Below are 22288 nucleotides of genomic sequence, written 5' to 3'. Positions count from 1 at the left end.
GTGCTGGAAATTAGAATTAGGGAAAGAGGAGGGCAAAGAAGCAGAAGACATTATGGCCACTAAGAGGATCAAGTGGCAGATGATACCATGTAAAAAATAAGAGTATTTTTGGGTATTTCTTCTCATCCTCATTTGAGGAGGTGAGTTGTGTATTTATATTTGAATCTTGTTACAAACTGTATTACAAGTGAACTCTATCAATTGTGGAGTTTGGATAACACGGAACCAGCTAGATAGAAAGGATAAGTAGCTACAAGAATTTTGAACATGTCAAACAATTTCAAAATTCAAAAGGTTGTTGTCGTATTCAAAATTCGAACTGGTATTCCTTAACACTTAGAAACAGCTTTCTAGTAGAATATGCATGATTTTCTAGTCTGGTTTTATGTTTTCTATTCGAATTTGTAAAATAAAACATCTCCTCGTGTGAAACTGTTGTGTTAATGGCAACCAGGCTGTGATTTTGCAGCTGAAGGGGTTTGATACCTCTTGGTGGCAGAGTTTTAAGGGCTCTATTGTTGCTTCAGTTAAATGGCTAATTTTGTCCTTGTGAGCTTTTTCCTTCGAATTCTTTTATCAGTCTTTGAAAGTTGAGATTAAGAAGTGTTGTCTAACCTTAAAATCTCGAATTGAAGCCGGAATAAACTTGTACCACGTTTTTTCAGTTCTTCAATTGAAGGTAATGGAAAGCAATGTTTATTTGAATAAATAAAGAGTAATGTTTGGGAACCAATAAAACTAAGAATTTAATGACAGTATAAAATAAAAAATTATTTGATTCAGTACCAATTGTAACACTTTATTTTATCATTAATTAGAGAGATAGTTAATACATAGGAACAAAGAACTATGACAGGAAACAAGGTAGTTCTAGCTTTTTTCTATCTCAGGAAGACAATATTGAACAACATTCAACCAAATAAGATGATCTTCATCCCCAACCACCAACCAGGAAAAAAATAATAATCTGAGACAGTATTCAATCAAAAGGAAGTCACTTCCTTCTGGAAAAAGAATAGCCCAGAAGGACCATCATCAGGCAACAAAGCCAACTTTATAGGACCTGCTGCACCTTCTTCAACAGTGAAATTCCCTGTGTTGTAGTTGAAGTCAGTTTTGACGTAACCTGGGCAGACACAATTTATTCGGTATTTGGGAAACTTTTTTGATAGAATCCTTGTGTAGGCATTCAAAGCTGCTTTGGACATATTATAGGCAGACCAGCCTTGAGTCTCCAATAAACCCTCCTTGAAATCCTTCAGAAACTTGTTCACTGCCTCATCCACTCTCTCTTCTGTGAGGCCATCAATATCACTTAGCACTTCCTTGGCCCAAGTGTGTGAGATGTTCTACATTCACAGAATTAAGAAATTATAGTCAAATAAAATAAATTATCATATTATCCATACCAACACATCTAATTGTCTTTCTTTTCCTTTTTTTTTCCTTTTCTCCTCAAGGGAAGAAAGATAGTGCTTAAGGTGTAGAAGAGAATTGTGCAGCCAACCCAAAATAATTGAGATAAAAGTTTATTGGGTGGAGCTGAATTTAGCATGCAAGACTGCAAGGGGATAATTGAGGGCAAAGGAAGGTTTTTCTTTTCTTCCCTATTTTGACTCCAATGAAGAGTTTCTTTAATTCATATAACCAAAATATTTGTTTCACCAATCCTCTAACCCAGATGAAGCAAGTTCTAAGGTGTAACTTCCAATATCTTTACAAGATCAGGTTTGTTATCAGTACCTGTAGCTTCCCTGCAGAGGAAGAAACAATTACAATTCTCGGCGAATCAGATAGCTGAAGGATAGGAAGAAGTGCTTCAGTGACTCTTTTGGTGCCATAGTAGTTCACTAGTAGACATTCTTCAACCGTCTCATAAGTTTGCCTTGCCAGTTGCCAAAATTTAGCTAGCTTTACTTCTGGCTGCACGAGTTGAAGCATTTCGGCATAAGTATTAATCCTTTCTTATAAGGATTGAGCAGGTTTCTTCATCCCTTTTTTTTAATGAAATAAAATTTTATTAAAGGGAGAAAGAAGCGGTCTAGACCTCAAGATACAACCATTAAAGAGGCAGCCTAAAAGGAAAAAAACAAACAAATTTCCAGGAGAGAACAAATCCAATCAATTTGATTATAGCAGAAAATTTTCTCAATAAATCCCCCAATGCTGAGCAGGTTATTCATCTAACTAGCTGATAAACTATACAGGACATCGAACCAGGTGATTGGATTGGGGTCTAAGCAAACTGGTCTTTAGGGCTCTTGTGAGGAACTATAGAATATGAAAGTAGAGAATGTAAAGCTTGCAACCACAAATGTTAACTACAAAGGAGAGAATCAGAGACTTACTGAACCATCCACTGCCATTAGGGCTCCATAGGCATCATCATCTAGTTTGATTCCAAAGAAAGCAGCATTGTTCACCTAGAAAAAATTTCAGCTTAAATCATTCAACCAATCTAATCAAGATGCCAGGATTTTCTGCAACTAGATTCTGATGAAATTCTCTGTAATGATACAAATAAAAATATGGGGTTCAAAAAAATTACCAAGATATCAAGCTTTCCAAACTGGGTTTTGATGAAATGAGCAAGGGAAGCAATACTAGCAGGGTCATTCACATCCAGCTGATGAAAAAACACATCAGATAGTCCAGACCCTTTGAGCTTCTCAACAGCTTCAACACCCCTCTTCTCATCTCTAGCTGTCAAAACCACAGCTACACCATTGGAGGCTAACTGGTGACATATCTCCAATCCAATCCCCTTATTAGCTCCTGTAACAACTGCCAATCTGCAATACAACACTTGGTTAGGATATCTGGTGGTAACCTTAAATGGTTATGGTTAGAAACCCATTAAAGGAGCTGAATCAGTTACCTCTTTGATGCAGAATTTGCCTTGGCGTCTGTCATGTTGGATGATGACTAAGTGATGGAGTTGGGCAAAGAGAAGAAAAGAAAAAGGAAATTCTGAAATTGTAGTTCTAGCTGTTCTTTGCACCGATATGCTTAGAAGCCAAGAGAAGAAAAGAAAAAGAAAATTCTGAAATCTTCATTAGATACAACTAATCCATTCGAGTGCCCTTACGTTATTATTGAGAATTGAGACGTCAATTAAAGGTTCGAGCTTCTTCTTCTTTTCTAAAACTAATATGAAGAAGTCTTATATTTTTTGTCTCCATGTAAAGATATTCTAAAAAAGATAGGTCTTTTCCAAAATGCTCCTCTGAAAATGGCTAAACTTACAGTTGTCTCCCTGAACTTTCACTAATTTCATGTGCATCCCTATTTTTCAAACTAAGTACCACTATAGCCCCTCCCGTTAGACAGAGACGTCATGTTAAATCAAGAATGGAAGAATAAGGAGTTTGTGAACATCTTCATGTTTGAATCGTAAGATTTGTGTGATTTTTGTGGAGCTTGTGAACTTCCTTGTAGGGATTAATTTTTCAGTCTCCCTTCAACCTAGGATTAAAGTGCAGAATCCTTGGAGGTTCTTCCCAAGGATTCTTCACCATCTACAATCTTCAGTCCCTGCAACTCCACCATGAACTGTGAGACCATAACTGACTGATCATCTCCTTTTGGGAGGGTAATCTTCTGGTCAAACTCAGCGTGAGCAGGAAGCGGTGTCCCCACCAACGTAATATGTGATCCCAGAGTAAGCCCGCATGGAAGAACTATAATTTTACCGTGATTCTTAAATTCGGACCCAGTAAGCGAAATTGAATGTGGGCAAAACTCGGATCGATTCTCCTTTTTCCTCTTCTCCTCTTCGAACTTCCCATTCTCCGACTCCAGCTCTTCCCATAGCTGTTTCCCTATTACCCATGCATCCCTAGCGGACTTCAGAAGCCCAGAAAACCCTTCTTTACTACTACTAGATGTGTTGTCCTGAAAAATTAAACCCGAGGTTGTCTTGTGCCCTCCCATCCGTCTCTCGCGTGTTCTGGGCTGCGATGGTTGGAAAGTACTCTGTGCAACCCTAAAAGGAAGTTCACACACTCCACAACAAATCCAAGAGCTTGAATCGTAAAATTTGTGTCATTTCTAAACCTGAATGTGTTTGATGATGACATTTCTTTCAAAAACTCATCTTCCCCAAACCCTAATCGATTTGGGGAAGATGAGTTACAGGTTTTTTTTTTCCCAGGTAAGGTTATTTTGGTCATTTTACCCTATCAAGGGGTAGAATGGTCCATCGATGTTCAAAAATTGGGATCCCTTATAACATAACGTCTCTATCTAACGGTAGGGACTATAGTGGTTCTTAGTTTGGAAAGCAAGGGTACACATGAAATAGTGAAAATTCAAGAGGGCAACTATAAGTTTGGTCATTTTCAAGGGGCATTTGAAAAAACTCAGAAAGATAAGGGAGAATATTCTCTGTGCCATAGCGCAGCTGCGCTTAGGCACATAGATCTGCCACTCAGGAGGTAGGATGATCATTATACCCACCCCCATGTGCCTAGGCGCAACCTGCACTATGGCACAGTGAACAACACCCCGATTAAAATAAATAGGAAAGCATACATATTTTAAGCTTTGAAGCTGCGCAGGAGTGGGAAGTGGGAAGTGGGAAGTGGGAAAGTTGTGCTTGCTTTCGAGTTTCGAGTGCCCTTACGCATTGTTGAGAAACCAATTCGTTCCTATATCTACTGAAATCCCAATTTAATAATGGGACACTTGTTTTGTAATTTATTTACTTATCTAGTAGATCTAAGCAATAATTAAACATTAAGGAAATACGCATGATTCCAAGAGAAATTATGATACAGTAGCATATCGCAAAGAAAGAGGTTATGTGATACAGTAACATATAAGGGTGTCAAATTTAGCCCGAACCGGTAAGACCAATAGAAACAACCCCTACCGAATCGAATCGATCCTTATCAAATTGTTTTTGGGCTCAAGTATGATAGGACCGACCAATATCCAAATCGAAAACCGAATTGAAAGAACTGATAAAAAATCACTGAACATAAGGTTATGAATAGGTGAATTGATTGTACATTGATTTCAATATTAATGAGAAAAATTCTGGTTGTAAGGGGAATTGTTACAAACCAATGAGCTGAAGGTTATGAATATGGAAATTGATTTGTAATAATCCATAGATCTCCTTGTTCACTATATTAAATTCCTTGGATAGTCAAATGAATGATTTGTCGGGTTCATTTTGTGATTTCAATGTTAGTTATCTTCTTAGTGACTCGATTTCATCAATTTCATTATTAGTTATTTTCCCTTTACAATTATTGATAAATTTTTTTTTGGTAGAAAAGAAAGCTATTCATTCATGCGCGTCTAACGCTAAACAAAGGAAAACAAAATACATAAAACAAATAGAGAGCATGATAAACACAAGGTATGGATATACAATGTCTAAAACCAAGGAGTGGAAATTGACCCAGTCTCACATGCCATTGACTAGGTCATCCAGAGTAGGGGATGGATTACGATTATATCCCTAGAGAGAAAGCTACAAACACAGCTAAATATAAGCGCATGCACATACGTGCCAATAGAGGGGGGCCCATACATGCCGAACAGACCAACACCAAACTTCCCATGTGTGCCGACACGCTGCCACAATCTACTTTCAAACAGACTTGCTAGAGCGGCAAAGGTCTGCTGGATTGACGAGTGGAGCTTCAATAGACAGCAAAAAAAACCATCTGAAACATTGCCACAACCTACTTTCGAACAGATCTACAAGGATCTGCTGGATCGGCGAGTGGAGATTCATCCAGCGACAGGAGAGGTATGGTAAAGGTTGAGCGGGGCTGGAGGTTCTGAGTAGATTATAAACTTAGTGCCACCAATATCAGGGACAACATCACCTGCAAACAGGCAAACAATGAAAACGGAAAAGATGGGGTAGTGATGATCCTTGAACAGAGCGGTGGATGAGTCGGCATCGTCGTCGGCAATTCCAAGGATCATGGTGGATGGAGGAGAGAAGAATTACACACACAAATGGTGGAGAAAAGACACGCACAAACGGCGAAGAAATGGCACGCCAAAAATGGCTGAGAAAAAACAAGCACAACGGCGGAGAAGGGGTTTCGTTTGAGAAACCAAGAACCTGTCCGATGACAGAATCAACAAAACCCCAGGAAATACTTCGATTTCCATGAGACGAAACTAGTTAACGGCTGCTGTTCCCGTACTGGAATGGAGAGAATCTATGAGCGAGCAAACAAGGGTTTCGTCACCACGCTATTGGGTCCTTGTCAAGATTATCTACTTCTTTCTATTATTTATTTATTTTTTTTCTGATAGGTAGGGAGGATGTAGGATGTGAGCCAGGAGACTTGAACTCAAGACCTCCTGATAGCAATGGGCCTTTACGCACCACTAGCTACCAAGTGCACTAGGCACTTGACCACTACTTCTTTCTGTTATTCCAAGGATATTCTTTAGGCGCAGTCAACAAGTTAAAAAAATTTCAATAAGTAAGAAAACAATGATACAAGTACAATTAATGATAAATAATGATATGATTTGTAACAATGATTTCGCTATAAATTCTAAGAAACTTTGCAATCACTATTTAACACTGTTATGCAGATTACCTAGTAATTATATATTTTTTAGATATAATTTTTAATTTACTTTTCAAATCCGAGGGAGTTAAATGCTAAATAAAGTAGAATTTAATAACCAATTTTAGAATCATTTAGAATTAGTAACACAACCATGTTAGATAATAATTACTATTTTTTTTTTGTGAAAAATTCCATTCCCTTCTAAAATTTCTCGCAACTAGACTGAGCTATAAGGCATATTAATAAGTAAAATCTAGCAAAGAAATGTCGTGTCTGAAGGCGTGAAGCCCAAGCACATCCATGCCCATAAATTTGGACATCCATTTGATTTTAGCCCAACCAAACCTAAAGGCCTTCCTGGAAGGAAAAAAAATAAAAAAATAATAGCAAAAGGGATCGTTTTCTGGGTCTCTAGAGTCTGCATGCGTGTGCTGGCCAATGGGAGCGCACACACGAGCATCGTCTTGGGCGAGATTTCCACCTTTTCATGGAGGCAACACAGTACTTTCATGTGTTTCTGTGTCTACGCGTAAGATTCAAGCGGACCACACAACCACGTAGTGTTCTTTTCCACAAAATAATAATAGCCCCATAATAATAATAGGGGAAGGGTTTATTGCCTGGTTGTGTGGCTCTACATTACAGCGGAGGCCATTTTTTGTTGTCTATCCTACACAAGGGTTCATTGGCCAACTACAAGCTAAGGGGTAAGGCTAAGACAACCTAACAATCTACAACAAGTGGTGGGGGGGGGGGGAGGGAGGGAGAGTGGCCAATGGGGTGCCTTTTTGGCATAATATGCAATCTCCGAGGGGTAGGGCAGTCATTTCGCCCCCCTTATGTGTGGCATAGGGAGGAACATGATGACTACACAATGTCTTTTTTCCCTAATAATAAACCCTAAATAATTAACTTTGGTTTGATAGTGGGCCCCAACCCTAACCAGGGCCTCATGCACCCTCGTCCAATGAGTTGGCCAATCCATATAACTGATTTCTAGGGTTCGCGGATATTTTGGCTGATTCTGTCTGATTCCAATCACGATCCTAATTTTGTTTGTTTTAAACCCTGTTGTCAACCTGCTTCCCGACCATCGATAGATGAGTGGAACAGACCTTCTTTGGCAACAATTGATTGTGGAGGAGGGGTTGAGATGATGGAGTGTGAGTTTTGAGATGGAAGGCTGCTTTTTTGATCTACTACGGCCCTACATTCCGATGCCTTTCAACAGTCATGGTGGAGCATGGCCAGGTGGATCAAAAAAGCCGCCTTCCCTTCAATATCTTCTTCTTGAAGGCGACCAATGTGCGATCAATCAAGACCACCATGCCACAGATCCTCAAGGGATCGTTCTGTGGACAGGTAAGAATCTTAATGTAGGGTTTCAAAAATCGATAAATTGGATCTGAAATTGGCTGATATGTATCGGAATCAGTCCTGTCTGATTCCATTTTTTGCTGTTCCAAATTGAAATATTCATCTCAAGATTCCTCGATTTTTATTCTTCCAATGAGATTCTAAGCTTAAATCGAACCGATTCCGGCTGATTTCGATTCGATCTGAATTGGAATCGACAGGGATAGATTTTGTCACCAACATGGTTTGAAGTATCATATCAGATCGCACAATACGACCAATACTGCATGTTTTGAAGGTGAACGATACTTGGCCAATACAATATCGGTGAAATGATATGGACAAGGGGTAAAATAGTAAAAAAAAAAAACCCATTTTTTTACAGGAAAATCAAGGATAAATTTATCCAATTTATCCGACACTATCAATAACGTATCGATATGGTTTTGGTTTTGAAGGTGATCTATACTCAAATCTAATACTGTCAAGGTTTTAAAATGTAGGTCGGATCAGAATCGATCAAAATCGACCTTCAATAACCCTAGAAATCAGACAGTGATGATTCTGAAATTGATTCAGGAATTAGGAATATAGCTATTTTATATTGAAAGGGTATTAGAATCAAGAATTGGCCCATGAATCGATCTGATTCAAGATGGATTATAAAGAAAATGACTATGAATGGCTGATTCGGATCCGATTGCAATTCATGAAGCAAAGATTAAAAATGGTGGAAATTGGGATTGGTGTCAGTCGATTCTGATCCGAATCGATGGATTCACCCATTCGATTCTCGATTTTTAAAACCATGCTGCAAATGATTGCCTCGTTCCAGGCATTTCTTGAAAATAAAACCTCATGAGAAGGGCATTTTCGACATAATATTAGATATAGCCGCCCTTGGATTTGGAGGGGGAATTAGATAATTTAAAAAGTTGAACAGTTGCAGCAGTAATTAGAACCCGCCAAAACCTGGTTTTTGTAGGTAACTACTGGAAATTTCAGGTATTATCTGATCCAAACGGATTGCAGCTTTCGTCCTTTCCGTGATTCCGTCAATGCATCAGTGGTATTTCCTCTCCCTCAGTCGAATTTTTATCACCTCTAATTTGCTGTCCGTTTCAATTCCCTCAAATCCTTCACATAGGAGCAGAAATGACCACCCTACCCCACCTTGGGCAGTGTGTTCGGGCAATGGGTAGGTGGTCATTTCCGCTCCTATGTGAGGGATTGGAGGGAATTGGAATAGACAGGAATTGGAGGTGATAATGATTCCCCTCAGTCTCTCTGATGATTTTAAGTTAATTAGAGTTTGTTCAAGCATATTTGATGTGGTTCGTAGTGATGCGATTTGGAATTTATTGTTTCTTTGTTTTCAAGGGTAAAATAGTAAATCTATACTGGTTAAGGGTAGTTTAGGAATTTAAATATATTTAACTTGTTGACTTCGTAAGTTAGCCACATAAAACTAACGGTAGAGACTAAATTGTAATGTAGCATTGTAATCCAAGGGACGGGTTACTATTTTCAAAAAAGAGGGGATGAGTTGAGTATCATTCGATTTTCAGGTGGGTCGCGTAATTTACCCAATAAAAAATTATTTGATTCAATATCAATTGTAACATTCTTTATTTCAGCATTGGAGATGTACTTAATATATAGGACCAAAGAACTATATATGGAAACAAGGTAATTCTAGCTTTATTCTCTCTCAAGAAGACAATCTTGAACTAACATTCAACCAAAAGAAGATGATCTTCAACCCTGACCATCAACCTCCAACCAGGAAAAAAAACAATAATCTGGAACAATATTCAATCAAAAAGAAGTCACTTCCTTCCGGGAAAAGAATAGCCCAGAAGGACCATCATCAGACAACAAAGCCAATTTTACAGGACCTGCTGCACCTTCTTCAACAGTAAAGTTCCCTGTGTTGTAGTTAAAGTCAGTTTTGACATAACCTGGGCAGACACAATTTATTCGGAATTTGGGAAACTTTTTTGATACAATCCTTGTGTAGGCATTCAAAGCTGCTTTGGACATATTATAGGCAGGCCAGCCTTGAGTCTCCACTAAACCCTCCTTGAAATCTTTCAGAAACTTGTTCAGTGCCTCATCCACTCTTCCTTCTGTGAGGCCATCACTATCACTTAGCACTTCCTTGGCCCAGGTGTGTGAGATTTTCTACAACCACAGAATTAAAGAAATTATAATCAATTAAAATAAATTATCATAGTAATTGGGTTTTTTTTTTTTTTTTTTTTTTGTGAGTAGAGCTGAGAAAATGGTTTAATTTCAAGTAATAACATTGGATCAGTCTTGGACAATGTTTGTTTTATCCATAGAACCAAAATATTTGTTTCACCAATCCTCAAACCCAAATGGAGCAAATTCTAAGGTGCACCTACCAATATCTTTTACAAGATTAGGTTTGTTATCAGTACCTGTAGCTTCCCTGCAGCGGAAGAAACCATTACAATTCTCGGCGAATCAGATAGCTGAAGGATGGGAAGAAGTGCTTCAGTCACTTTTTTGGTGCCATAGTAGTTCGCTTGTAGACATTCTTCAGCTGTCTCATAAGTTTGCCTTAATTTAAGTACATTCTCTTCTGGCTGCACAAGTTGAAGGATTTCAGCATAAGTTCTAGTCCTTTCCTATAAGGATTTGAGTAGGAAAGGATAAGAGAGAATCAAAGACTGACAGAACCATCCATTGTCATTAGGGCTCTACTAGTATCATCATCTAATTTGACTCCAGAGACAGCTGCATTGTTCACCTAGAACAGATTTCAGTTTAAATCATTTAACCAATTTAATCAAGATTGCAAGATTTTATATATGCACTCTGTAATGATATAAATAAAAATATGGAGTTCAAAAAAAACTACCAAGATATCTAGCTTTCCAAATTGGGTTTTGATGAAATGAGCAAGGGAAGCAATACTAGCAGAATCAATCACATCCAGCTGATGAAAAACCACATCAGATAGTCCAGACCCTTTGAGCTTCTCAACAGCTTCAACACCCCTGTTCTCATCTCTGGCTGTCAAAATCACTGCTACACCATTGGAGGCTAACTGGCGACATATCTCCAATCCAATCCCTTTATTAGCTCCTGTAACAACTGCCAATCTGCAATACAACTCTTGGTTAGGATAACTGGTGGTACTGCCGGGTGCCCCCACACACAAGTGCGGCAGAAAGTACCGCCTTACCCCTGCTCGGGCAAGGCATTCGGGCAGGGGTAAGGCGGTACATTCCGCTTTGCTTGTGTGTAGGGCATACACGGCAGTAGGGGCAAGCGGAAGTAGAGGAGTCCGATTGAAACTTAAATGGGTCTGTGCCATTAGAGGAGCTGAATCAGTTACCTCTTTGATGCAGAATTTGTGTTGGTGTCTGTCATGTTGGATGATGAAAAGTGATGGAGTTAAGCAAATCAAAGTCTAGGTAAAATGTATTCTAGTTCTTTGTTGCTGAGATATGCTGAGGCTTAGGAGTCTATTTATAGAAATGCCAAAGTTTCCCCTCAATGATCTTGTGTTTATTTTTGGAGTTGTCAGAATGTGAAATTTTGTGATGCTATCGAGTGCCATTACGTCATATTATTGAGGAAGTCAATAAAACTAGACATTCTAATCAGAGTAATACAAGAAAACTATCTATGTGTGTTAAGTAAAGCTTCTATAACTGTTCAAGAAACTTTGGTAAAGCTTCTTTTAAGTTGCCAGAGTGGAAAATTTGTTCTTGCTTTCGAGTGCACTTACATCATCATTTAGAAATCAACTAGTCTAGTCAAAGGAAAACATGAAAACCCCATTTAATAGTTGGGAAGAATTCCTTTTCCAAAGGTGATTCATTGCAGGGTGTACGGTACGGCAGAGGATCCGGATTCGATGTATCCCATGATTGGAGTCTCCTGTCATCATTATTGAAACTGCATGTCCTTGATGTGATTTGACAGTACCCACTACTGATGACTATAGCGTAGAAATTCCTCCTTCATCAAGGGCAAAGCGAAACTCGATCCTAGTAAGTTAAATTTTGTGGGGAACGTTCTCTAAGCAAGCAGTATATATAGAGGAGCACCCCAATGAAATGCAACAAAATGGTATCATACATTGAAGGACAGTGAGGTCATTTCATATGAAGAAGAAAGAGAGAGACACAGAAACACTAACGTATCCTACAGCTCTAAAAACATCTCTCTTAAATATTATTATTTTAGTATTGTTGATGAGGATGGGAGACTTCTTAGGGGTATAGAAATTGTCAAATTGATCTTCATTAGATCGATTTTCTTTGATTTTTTTCTTATTTTTTCCCTTCCCTTTTCGGTTGGAGACAGATTAATGGTTCATAATAAAAATGCATCGGTAATTATTTTTTCTTGCTCTATGTTGAAGCTGGTTACAAGGGCTCTGTTTGGTTGCCAGGGGAATTAAAGGGAAGGAAAGGAAAAATTTTCAAACCTAAAAAAAAAACTTTTGTAATCATTATCCTATATGATTGAATAAACTACTTAAATTTCTTACCATATCTAGTAAAGATATATTTTACATGTAATATTTATTTTACATTTTAAATCAAAGGGAAATGGATGCAAAGTAAAGTCAAATTTAATAACCAAATATGGAATGATTTGGAGTTAAATATATTGTCACATGGTGTCACATGGGGTACTGATAAAAAACAGTTCTTTTTTTAAGTATGAAAATTTCAAACTATAAAAAAAAACTTTTGTAATCATTATCCCATGTGACTATATCACTAATTCTAAGTCATTAATATTTGGATATTAAATTTCACTTTACTTTGCATCCATTTCCCTTCGGTTTAAAAAGTAAAATTAAAATTACATGTAAAATGTATCATTATTAAATACAGTCAGAAAAATATAAATAATTTATACAATCACATGAGATAATGATTACAAAAGTTTCTTTTTATGGTTTGAAAAATTTTCCTTCCCTTCCCTTTTGTTTCCCTTTCGACCAAACGTAGCCTATACGAGGAATTTTGATTCTAAAATCTCGTTCGATTCCTTGTTAATGCCAAATTTGGCACTTTCAGAGCTTTTTTTTTTTTTTTTTCCCTTCAAATGCTTTTATCTATCTTTGAAAACTGAGATTAAGAACTGTTGTCTGACCTCAAAATCTAAAGTTGAAGTCCAAGTCAACTCCTACTGTGTTTTTCAATTCTCCAATTGAAGCTTGTAAGCGATAAGGATAAAGATCTCCCTCTAACGGCTAAACCAGCAGAGTCCTACTCCACTTCTACATGTGAATATCAGCCTTGAATAAATAAAAACTAACATTTGGAAACCAATCTAACCAAGCAAACTAAGAATTTAATAAAAAAAAAAATCAGAATTATTTGATTCAGTACCATCTAACCAACTTTATTTCATCATTAGGGAGGTAATACATAAGAGCAAAGATCAGAATAAGGATTCATACCAAATTTAACCCAGGCGTGTGAGATTCTCTGCAACAACAGAATTAAAGAAATTAGAGTCAATTAAACTAATAAGGATTGATTTTCTGGAAACAAAGGTAAGGCTGCGTACAATTGACCTTACCCCTGTAAAGCGTAGGAGCCTTGTGCACTGGGTATATCCTTTAAATTAATAAGGATTCATACCAACTCATATTATTGGGTTTTTCTTTTTGAGATAATGCTCAAGTGGCAGAATAGAATTATATAGCCAAACCCAAATAACTGAGGTAATGGTTTATCGAGTAGAGCTAAGTTTTGCTTGAAAGACTGCAAGGGGTTACCACTCAAATTCTTTGCAAGTGAAAATGGTCATAATTTCAAGTAATAGCATTGGATCAGTCTTGGCCAATGTTAATCAAGATTTATGGTAAAAAACTATTAATTGATAATACACAGTCCAATGTGAAGATCATTACAAATTAATATTAAGTCAAGTTTTCAAGCTGTGTTATTGCAACTTGTTGGTTGCGGGTTCAAAACTTGTAAACAGCCTCTTCTGCATAGCAGGGAGTAAGGCTGCATACATTTGTGCCCCCCCCCTCCCAATCTCTATAGCAGCGGGACCCTCGTGCACAAGGTTGCTCTTTTTCAAGTTTTCAAGCTCATGGTTGAAAAGACTTCAATCAAAAGATTGGAAGTGGGGAATCCAAATCATGGAATGAGTTGCAGACCGCGATTCAGTGGCATAAGATCTACATACTTTACTAACTAATTAAACTGCCATCTCAAGTCCCAACCATCTTTTCATTCTCTGTTTGAAGCAAAAGAGCCGAACAAGGACCATTGGAAATCAAGGGAAAGAACTCATACATGACCAGCATATGATTGAAATAAGCCACGCAATTTAGCTTGTGAATCTTTGGTTGATTCATCTTTCCACGATGCTCAAGGTATCCCACAAGGTAGGGCTGCAACAGGGTCGGGTTGGGCCAGGCTTTTTAAAACCCTAGCCCAACCCTGAATCCCCTTAGCTAGGCCCAGACCCGCCCTGACCCTGACTCAAGGCCTAAAAACCTTGACCCTAACCCTGACCCTGACGGGCCAAGCCAAGCCCAAGCCCGCCCTGATTGACCCTGATTGGGCCATGCCGGGCGGACTAGCCCTGACTGACCCTGACCCTGACCTCATCTTTCCTTCTAATAAAACCACTTTACTAAATAAAATAAAAAAAAACAGAGCATAGTCATCATTTTAAGGGGAATTCAATTAAGAGGGAAGGGAGAAAGAAGGGCGCTTAGCCCAAAATTACAGAAATCACAAGGACTACAAACCTATAACAGAACCTTATTGAATCACAAAACAGGAGCTTCTAGTTAAATCTTGGTGAACAACTGGAAAAAAAAAACAAACTATCATTGAGCCTTTAAAATCACCCTATTCTAATCAATAAAGCAAACTCTGAGTCAAAACCATTCTTTGGAAAGGTACAGAGGCAAATTCCCATATCTTCACCGTTCCATCATCACTTGCTGAAGCTAACAGACGGGTTTCCTACAGAAAATCAAAAAGCCAAGGACATGAGTGCTAAATACTCTAAACCAACATTGGAAAGGCACCAATTTGTAGATAAATATGAGTTGTGGTGTTTAACAGTAGAGATGGGACACTCTTCCTCTTACCATGATAGTGGTAAGGTGAAAGAGTGAAGGAAAGGAAATCTAGAAGAAATATTTAGCCCTATGAAATAGTAATCAGATGGAATCTTGAACCTAAAAATAATATACAAGGCGTAACAGATTGCAGCTATGCAAGATTGTTGCAATATTTAGCCCTATGAAATACTAATAAGATGGAATCTTGACCATATATATTCTGCCATTAAATAGCAATGAACAATGCGCAATGAGCAATAGACCCACATACATATAGAGACATAAAGAGAATGAGAAATGCATAGATCTTATAAGGGTTAGATTCCATCTCTTTCTTCATCATCACCAGAGAATTTTAAACGACTCTTTACCTTGTTTTAGAAACAGAACTTTCGATCGTTCAGCAAGTGAGAACCTTCGTTTCTCCAGCGAGTTAGAGAGAGAGGTGATAAAGAGAATCACTCCATGAGAGAGACGAGTTTGTCTGCTTTAAGTTACAAGCAAAGGGGTAGGGGCTTGGCATTCTCTGAGAAAAAAAACTTACAGACAAAGAGGAAGAAATGAGAGATTCGCCACTGAAATCGCTGGCTGAACGAAGACAGAGAAGAAGAAGAGGAACAAAGTGTGTCCACACTCCACCCCTGCAGTCACCTTGGAAATAGATACTATATTTCAGCCGCTGCAACTAATCGGAGACGGAGAAGAGGAAGGGAGCAGGATATTGAGGTTTTGAAGATGACTCGCCGGCTGCAGTCAACCTGAAACGAGAACGGCAACAGAGCAGAATGAGGCAGCAACTAGGGTTCCAAGCATTTGGGTTTTGTTCGAAAGAGGAGATAAGAAACACTTGACTGGGAGTTTGGGAAAGTGGGAATCGGGTAGGGCGAGGGTTTGTGAGTTGTGAGTTTTATTTCATTTTTTTTTTAAATAACATTAAAAACTTAGAAGCGAGCGTATTATATGTTCTTTTTCCTGGTAGGAAGCGTATTATACGTTCGTTATGAAAAAATCGAAAAAGAAATCAAACCAAACAACATCCCAATTCATAAATATAAATCACCCTATAAAATTGAAATAGAAATCATACCAAATCATCGCTTAGGCCATATTTGGTATTATTTTTATTTCAATTTTGCATTGATTTCATGAAATAGTCAACAAATGGATTTTTGGTCAAGAAATTGAAATTGTATTTCATTGAAAATAGGTGTAATTAGGGCTGCAACAGGGTCGGGTTGGGCCGGGCTTTTTAAAACCCTAGCCCAACCCTGAGTCCCTTTAGCTAGGCCCAGACCCGCCCTGAACCTGACTCAGCCTTGTCAAACTCGGTCAAGATGAGTCACATTTTTTTATTATGCTATAAATATGATTATATTTATATCATTATATGATTTGGACAATTTATGACCTTCCTCGTCGTTGGTCTTTTGCCGAATTTATCATGACTTAGGTAAAATATCGAGTCTTATTTGACTCGGACAATTGATGACCCAGTCTCGTCAATTTTACCCTGACCTAGTCTACAGAGTACAAAGTCTACAAACTCTGCACTTCTACAGTCTACCCGACTCTTGACCAAGTTTTTCAAAATTTGACTCGACTCGGGTGACTCGCTGCCCCAAGTCAAAACCCGATTTTCCAACTATGCTTTAAATAACTACTATGTTGTTTTAAGGTTTATGCCTATTTGATGAATTGTCGTCGTGTAGGTTTTATGTGTGTGAGATTCTTGGGATCTTCAATTATTTAATTGATTAAAAAAAATTTCTTGAAACAAAAAGGGGAAATGTAAACAAAATACAAAAGTTGGAATCAAATATAGTTAGTAAATCAAACGTTTAATTGAAAAAGATGGTTTTACCCATATAAAACGTCAGATATGGATCTATTATTTATACGTGCATTTTATGTTGCTTTGCATATGTACTTAGAGGTCATATTTTTTTCTTTTATGTCCCCCTCTGGCCCCCAATACCTAAATTTGGCATTTTATAGTTTTATTTGTTTAATGAATTTGTACATTAATCCTTCAGAACTTGGTTATAATAAATATATATATATATATATATATAATGTACTTAGAGGTCAAATTTATGAACCCTATTTTTTATTTTAAGAAAATCAAAATAATAGAAAAAGATTCAGAACAGTAGTTGGTGACTTGGTGTCATATTATCATATTTTGTAATATAATATCCCATATAATATAATATCATATTATCATTAATTCATTATATATAACCAGGATCAAAATCAGGGCCAAAATCAGGGTCAAAATCAGGACCAAAATCAGGGTCAGGCCGACCCTAGGTCTCAACCCTGACCCGACCCGACCCGACCCTGACTCAAGGTCAGGAATTTTTTACCCTAACCCGCCCTCAGGGCCAGAAATCTTAGCCCAGACCCTGTTCGGGCTCAAGGCGGGCCAAGGCGGGTTCGGGCCGACAGGGCCAAACTTGCACCCCTACCACAAGGTTTACATCGGATTATTAGTCAGGACAAAGCTAGTTTACCGGTCTTCAGAATGTCAGGCGATTTTTTGTTCCTGTGATGTGTGAGAGAGCGAGGCTCTTTGGGTTGGGGTAATGCGGGTTTTGTCCCCACTTGTATTCTCCTTTTTAGTTGGTTTATTAATAAAATTTCACACAAAAAAAAAAAAAAAGCCACGCAATTTGACATACAGCCTCTTTACTTATTTTGAGAACTTCCTATATATCCAATGTTCAAAATGACGAAAGGTAATGTAAATATGACTCTATATCCTATTTTATCAATTCGCTAACAAAAAACTATTTAAACTAAACTACAACACAAGTTAAAGAAAACGAAATTCAAGTAATTGAACAAAAATGAAGGTTTTTTTTTTTTTTTCCTTCTTATTTTGATACAAGGAAGATCATTTTTATCCATAAAACAAAAGATTTGTTTCACCAATCCTCAAAACCCAGATGGAGCAAGTTCTAAGGTGTATCTACCAATATCTTTACAAGATCAGGTTTGTGACCAGTACCTGTAGCCTCCCTGACATGGAAGAAACATTTACAATTCTCGGCGAATCAGATAACTGATGGATAGGAAGAAGTGCTTCTGTCACTCTTTTGGTGCCATAGTAATTCGCTTGTACACATTCTTGGACTGTCTCGTAAGTTTGCTTTGCCAATTGTCTAAATTTAGCTTCTTTAACTTCTTGCTGCATGAGTAGAAGCATTCCAGCATAAGTTTTAATCCTTTCCTGTTATGATTAAGCAGTTTATTCCTTCTTTTTTTTATGAAAATAGAATTTTATTAGAAGGGGGAAAGGAGAGGTCAAGAGTCCAAGAATACAACTTCTGAAGAGCTAGGCAGCCTAAAAGGTAAAACAAACAAATTTATAGGAGAGAACAAACCCAATCAATTTTATAATAGCAAGAAAATTTCTCAACAAATTTCCCAATGTTGACCAAGCTATTCCTCTCACTAACTAATAAATTATCATGCCCTTTAGAATCCCTAGAGGCAATGTTCTACTAGACCGTCGAAACTGGTCCTAATTTGGATCGTCTACGGCGCAGCTGCCCATCCTGCCTGTGCTGCGACGACACAGGGTCGCGCGCAAAGACCGCCTTACCTTTGCTCGATCAAGTACCTTGCCTGAGTGGGGGTAAGGCAGTCTTTGCGCGCGGCCCTATGTCTGTGCAGCACAGGCAGGATGGGAAGCTGTGCCGTAGACGATCTGGATCCAATTGGTCCAGCCATCCAGTTGCTTTGCTTTTCAAACACTGGCTAATAACTGAGAACTGTTTGATGGATTTTCAAACACTACAACACCCAGTTTGGGAACTCTGTACTCTTTTTTTTCCTGTGCTCCCTCTGCATACCAGAGAATTATTTGATGGGCTTCTAAAATATGAGTCTAACACCTTTCTTAGGGGCAACATTTTGTAGATATGTATCAAATGTTGAGCTGAATTAATACAAACTACAGAGTTTCTTTTTTGCAACTATACCATACAAATCCTATTCTCTCTTTCTCTCTCTGTCACTCGCACAAAAACTCACAGATTTAACTGTAGGCATTCTAAGAACAGCATAGTTTTACGGGAAGGGTTCAACCACCATCCTGGGGTCCTAAAACATTCCCCCCCCCCACTGTTCCATGATACCCTCTCCTGCGTTGGGGGTACGATGTCTTATATTCAATCACTTGCATTAGTGGGCTAATTCCTCCGGATCTCAAAGTCTATGCAGGGGTTTGAGGCCAACTATGGACTGGCATGTTAAGAAAACAATGCCCATAATGGCGATTTGCAGAAGAAAAGTGAAAAACAGAGAAGAACAAGCAACACCCAACATAAGAAATTTACATGGTTCACCCCCAGGATGGGAAGAGAACAAATTTCACTATTCTTTGGAAATGTTACAAAACCACTCTTACAGCCCTCTCAAAGATAAGAACATTATATACAGAAGCCCTAACCTGAGGAAGTACAAAAATACCCCTGGACCTAGAAATTGCCAAACCGGACAAGGTCGGACCAAAACATAACATATATCCCATAATATACCATTTCAGCAACTGGAGGGACATACGCCATTTTTCAGCAATCTGAGATCGTTTCGAGGCCGAAATGACCCTCTGAAGATTTCAACCACACATTCTAGACCAAAAATCAAGCTTCATCAATAACATGGCGATAGGGCTGCAAACGAAGGAAAATGAAATCACCCTCCTGGACCACACGCTCGGACCGATGGGTGTCAGCCTACTGCTTCATTTGGTGGGCCGCGCGATGTAAGTTTTCACGAACGACGCTAAGAAAACTATCTCTATCCTACAATTATTGGTCCACGACGGGCACGTTGGTTCCTCCAGGCACGTACAAGGTGACAGGTGGTGGTGACTGGCCATACACAATTTCATAGGAGGTGGTTTTTGTGGAAGAATGGAAGGAAGTGTTGTACCACCACTCCGCTAGGGAGGTCTCAATAATCGAGCATTGGGTATTGCCAATGCTCCATGTCCATTGCTCTGATACCAAATGTTATGATTTTGATTTCCAAGGATGAGGAAATCGTGAACTACAATAAAAATATCCCTCGCAATATTGCTAGATATGTTTTGGATTTCAAATCTACCTTTCATTAACTTCTCAACCCATAACAACTCAATAACTCATAACGACTCAATAACAAATAATAATAAAATAAGCTAAGATAAGATAAATGATAATGCTAAGATAAACCCATGCATGCACGTGGATTACCATGCATGAATCGTACTAGAGAACGGGAGAGAAATCAAATAATGATTTCACCTCCTCGCTGTGATTTCTACAGAAAAGATCATAAGGAAACAATTTAGAATTCAGACAATAGTCAATAGGATCTTCAAACGATTAACCTGTTTTAGGCGTTCAGTGTTTCAAAAATAGAGATTTCCTTGTGCTTGACTCACAAGGAAGGACTAAGAGGGCATTTTAGTAATTACAACTCTATAGCATTGGTTTGGAAAGATCCAATGGAGTTTAAACCAGAGAGGTTCCTGGGTGACGAAGGGAAACAGTTTGACATAACAGGGAGTAGGGAGATTAAGATGATGCCATTTGGTGTAGGGAGGAGGATTTGCCCAGGACTTGGGTTAGCTGTGCTGCAGCTGGATCTTTCCCTTAGTTTTTTCAATTGATTGGGTTTGTTCTCTCCTGTAAATTTGTTTGTTTTGCCTTTTAGGCTGCCTAGCTCTTCAGAAGTTGTATTCTTGGGCTCTTGACCTCTCCTTTCCCCCTTCTAATAAAATTCTATTTTCATAAAAAAGAAGAAGGAATAAACTGCTTAACCATAACAGGAAAGGATTAAAGCTTATGCTGGAATGCTTCTACTCATGCAGCAAGAAGTTAAGGAAGCTAAATTTAGACAATTGGCAAAGCAAACTTACGAGACAGTCCAAGAATGTGTACAAGCGAATTACTATGGCACCAAAAGAGTGATGAAGCACTGCTTCCTATCCATCGATTATCGATTCGCGAGAATTGTAAATGTTTCTTCCATGTCGTGGAGGCTACAGTGCGGTCACAAACCGATCTTGTAAAGATATTGGTAGATACACCTTAGAACTTGCTCCATCTGGGTTTTGAGGATTGGTGAAACAAATCTTTTGTTTTATGGATAAAAATGATCTTCCTTGTATCAAAATAAGAAGGGAAAAAAAAAACCTTCCTTTTTGTTCAATTACTTGAATTTTGTTTTCTTTAACTTGTGTTGTAGTTTAGTTTAAATAGTTTTTTGTTAGCGAATTGATAAAATAGGATATAGAGTCATATTTACATTACCTTTCGTCATTTTGAACATTGGATATATAGGAAGTTCTCAAAATAAGTAAAGAGGCTGTATGTCAAATTGCGTGGCTTTTTTTTTTTTTTTTTTTTTGAAATTTTATTAATAAACCAACTAAAAAGGAGAATACAAGTGGGGACAAAACCCGCATTACCCCAACCCAAAGAGCCTCGCTCTCTCACACATCACAGGAACAAAAAATCGCCTGACAAAATAATTACATTCTGAAGACCGGTAAACTAGCTTTGTCCTGACTAATAATCCAATGTAAACCCTGTGGGATACCTTGAGCATCGTGGAAAGATGAATCAACCAAAGAATCACAAGCTAAATTGCGTGGCTTATTTCAATCATATGCTGGTCATGTATGAGTTCTTTCCCTTGATTTCCAATGGTCCTTGTTCATCTCTTTTGCTTCAAACAAAGAATGAAAAGATGGTTGGGACTTAAGATGGCAATTTAATTAGTTAGTAAAGTATGTAGATCTTATGCCACTGAATCGCGGTCTGCAACTCATTCCATGATTTGGATTCCCCACTTCCAATCTTTTGATTGAAGTCTTTTCAACCATGAGCTTGAAAACTTGAAAAGGAGCAACCTTTTGCACGAGGGTCCCGCTACTGTAGAGTCTGGGGGGGGCACAAATGTATGCAGCCTTACTCCCTGCTACGCAGGAGATGCTGTTTACAAGTTTTGAACCCGCAACCAACAAGTTACAATAACACAGCTTGAAAACTTGACTTAATATTAATTTGTAATGATCTTCACATTGGACTGTGTATTATCAATTAATAGTTTTTTACCAAAAATCTTGACTAGCATTGGCCAAGACTGATCCAATGCTATTACTTGAAATTATGACCATTTTCACTTGCAAAGAATTTGAGTGGTAACCCCTCGCAGTCTTTCAAGCAAAACTTAGCTCTACTCGATAAACCATTATCTCAGTTATTTGGGTTTGGCTATATAATTCTATTCTGCCACT

The 22288-nt window shown here is 38.2% G+C and overlaps 1 protein-coding gene across 1 annotated transcript; it reads right to left on the bottom strand.

Annotated features, from left to right (window-relative positions):
• Window positions 1-778: 778 nt before the first annotated feature.
• On the bottom strand, window positions 779-11362 carry LOC122643946 (salutaridine reductase-like). Its single transcript, XM_043837521.1, has 5 exons — window positions 11275-11362; window positions 10795-11038; window positions 10609-10683; window positions 1744-1923; window positions 779-1349 (listed from the first exon to the last, which is right to left on the bottom strand). Exons 1-5 carry the CDS (start codon window positions 11307-11309, stop codon window positions 984-986), a joined length of 900 nt encoding a protein of 299 aa, XP_043693456.1. The 5' UTR covers window positions 11310-11362; the 3' UTR covers window positions 779-983.
• Window positions 11363-22288: the final 10926 nt, after the last annotated feature.

This window comes from Telopea speciosissima, chromosome 10 (assembly GCF_018873765.1).
Source record: "Telopea speciosissima isolate NSW1024214 ecotype Mountain lineage chromosome 10, Tspe_v1, whole genome shotgun sequence".
NCBI classification, from domain to species: domain Eukaryota; kingdom Viridiplantae; phylum Streptophyta; class Magnoliopsida; order Proteales; family Proteaceae; genus Telopea; species Telopea speciosissima.
Note: the sequence above shows the minus strand (reverse complement) of the source record. Positions and strands in the feature narration are given on the sequence as shown.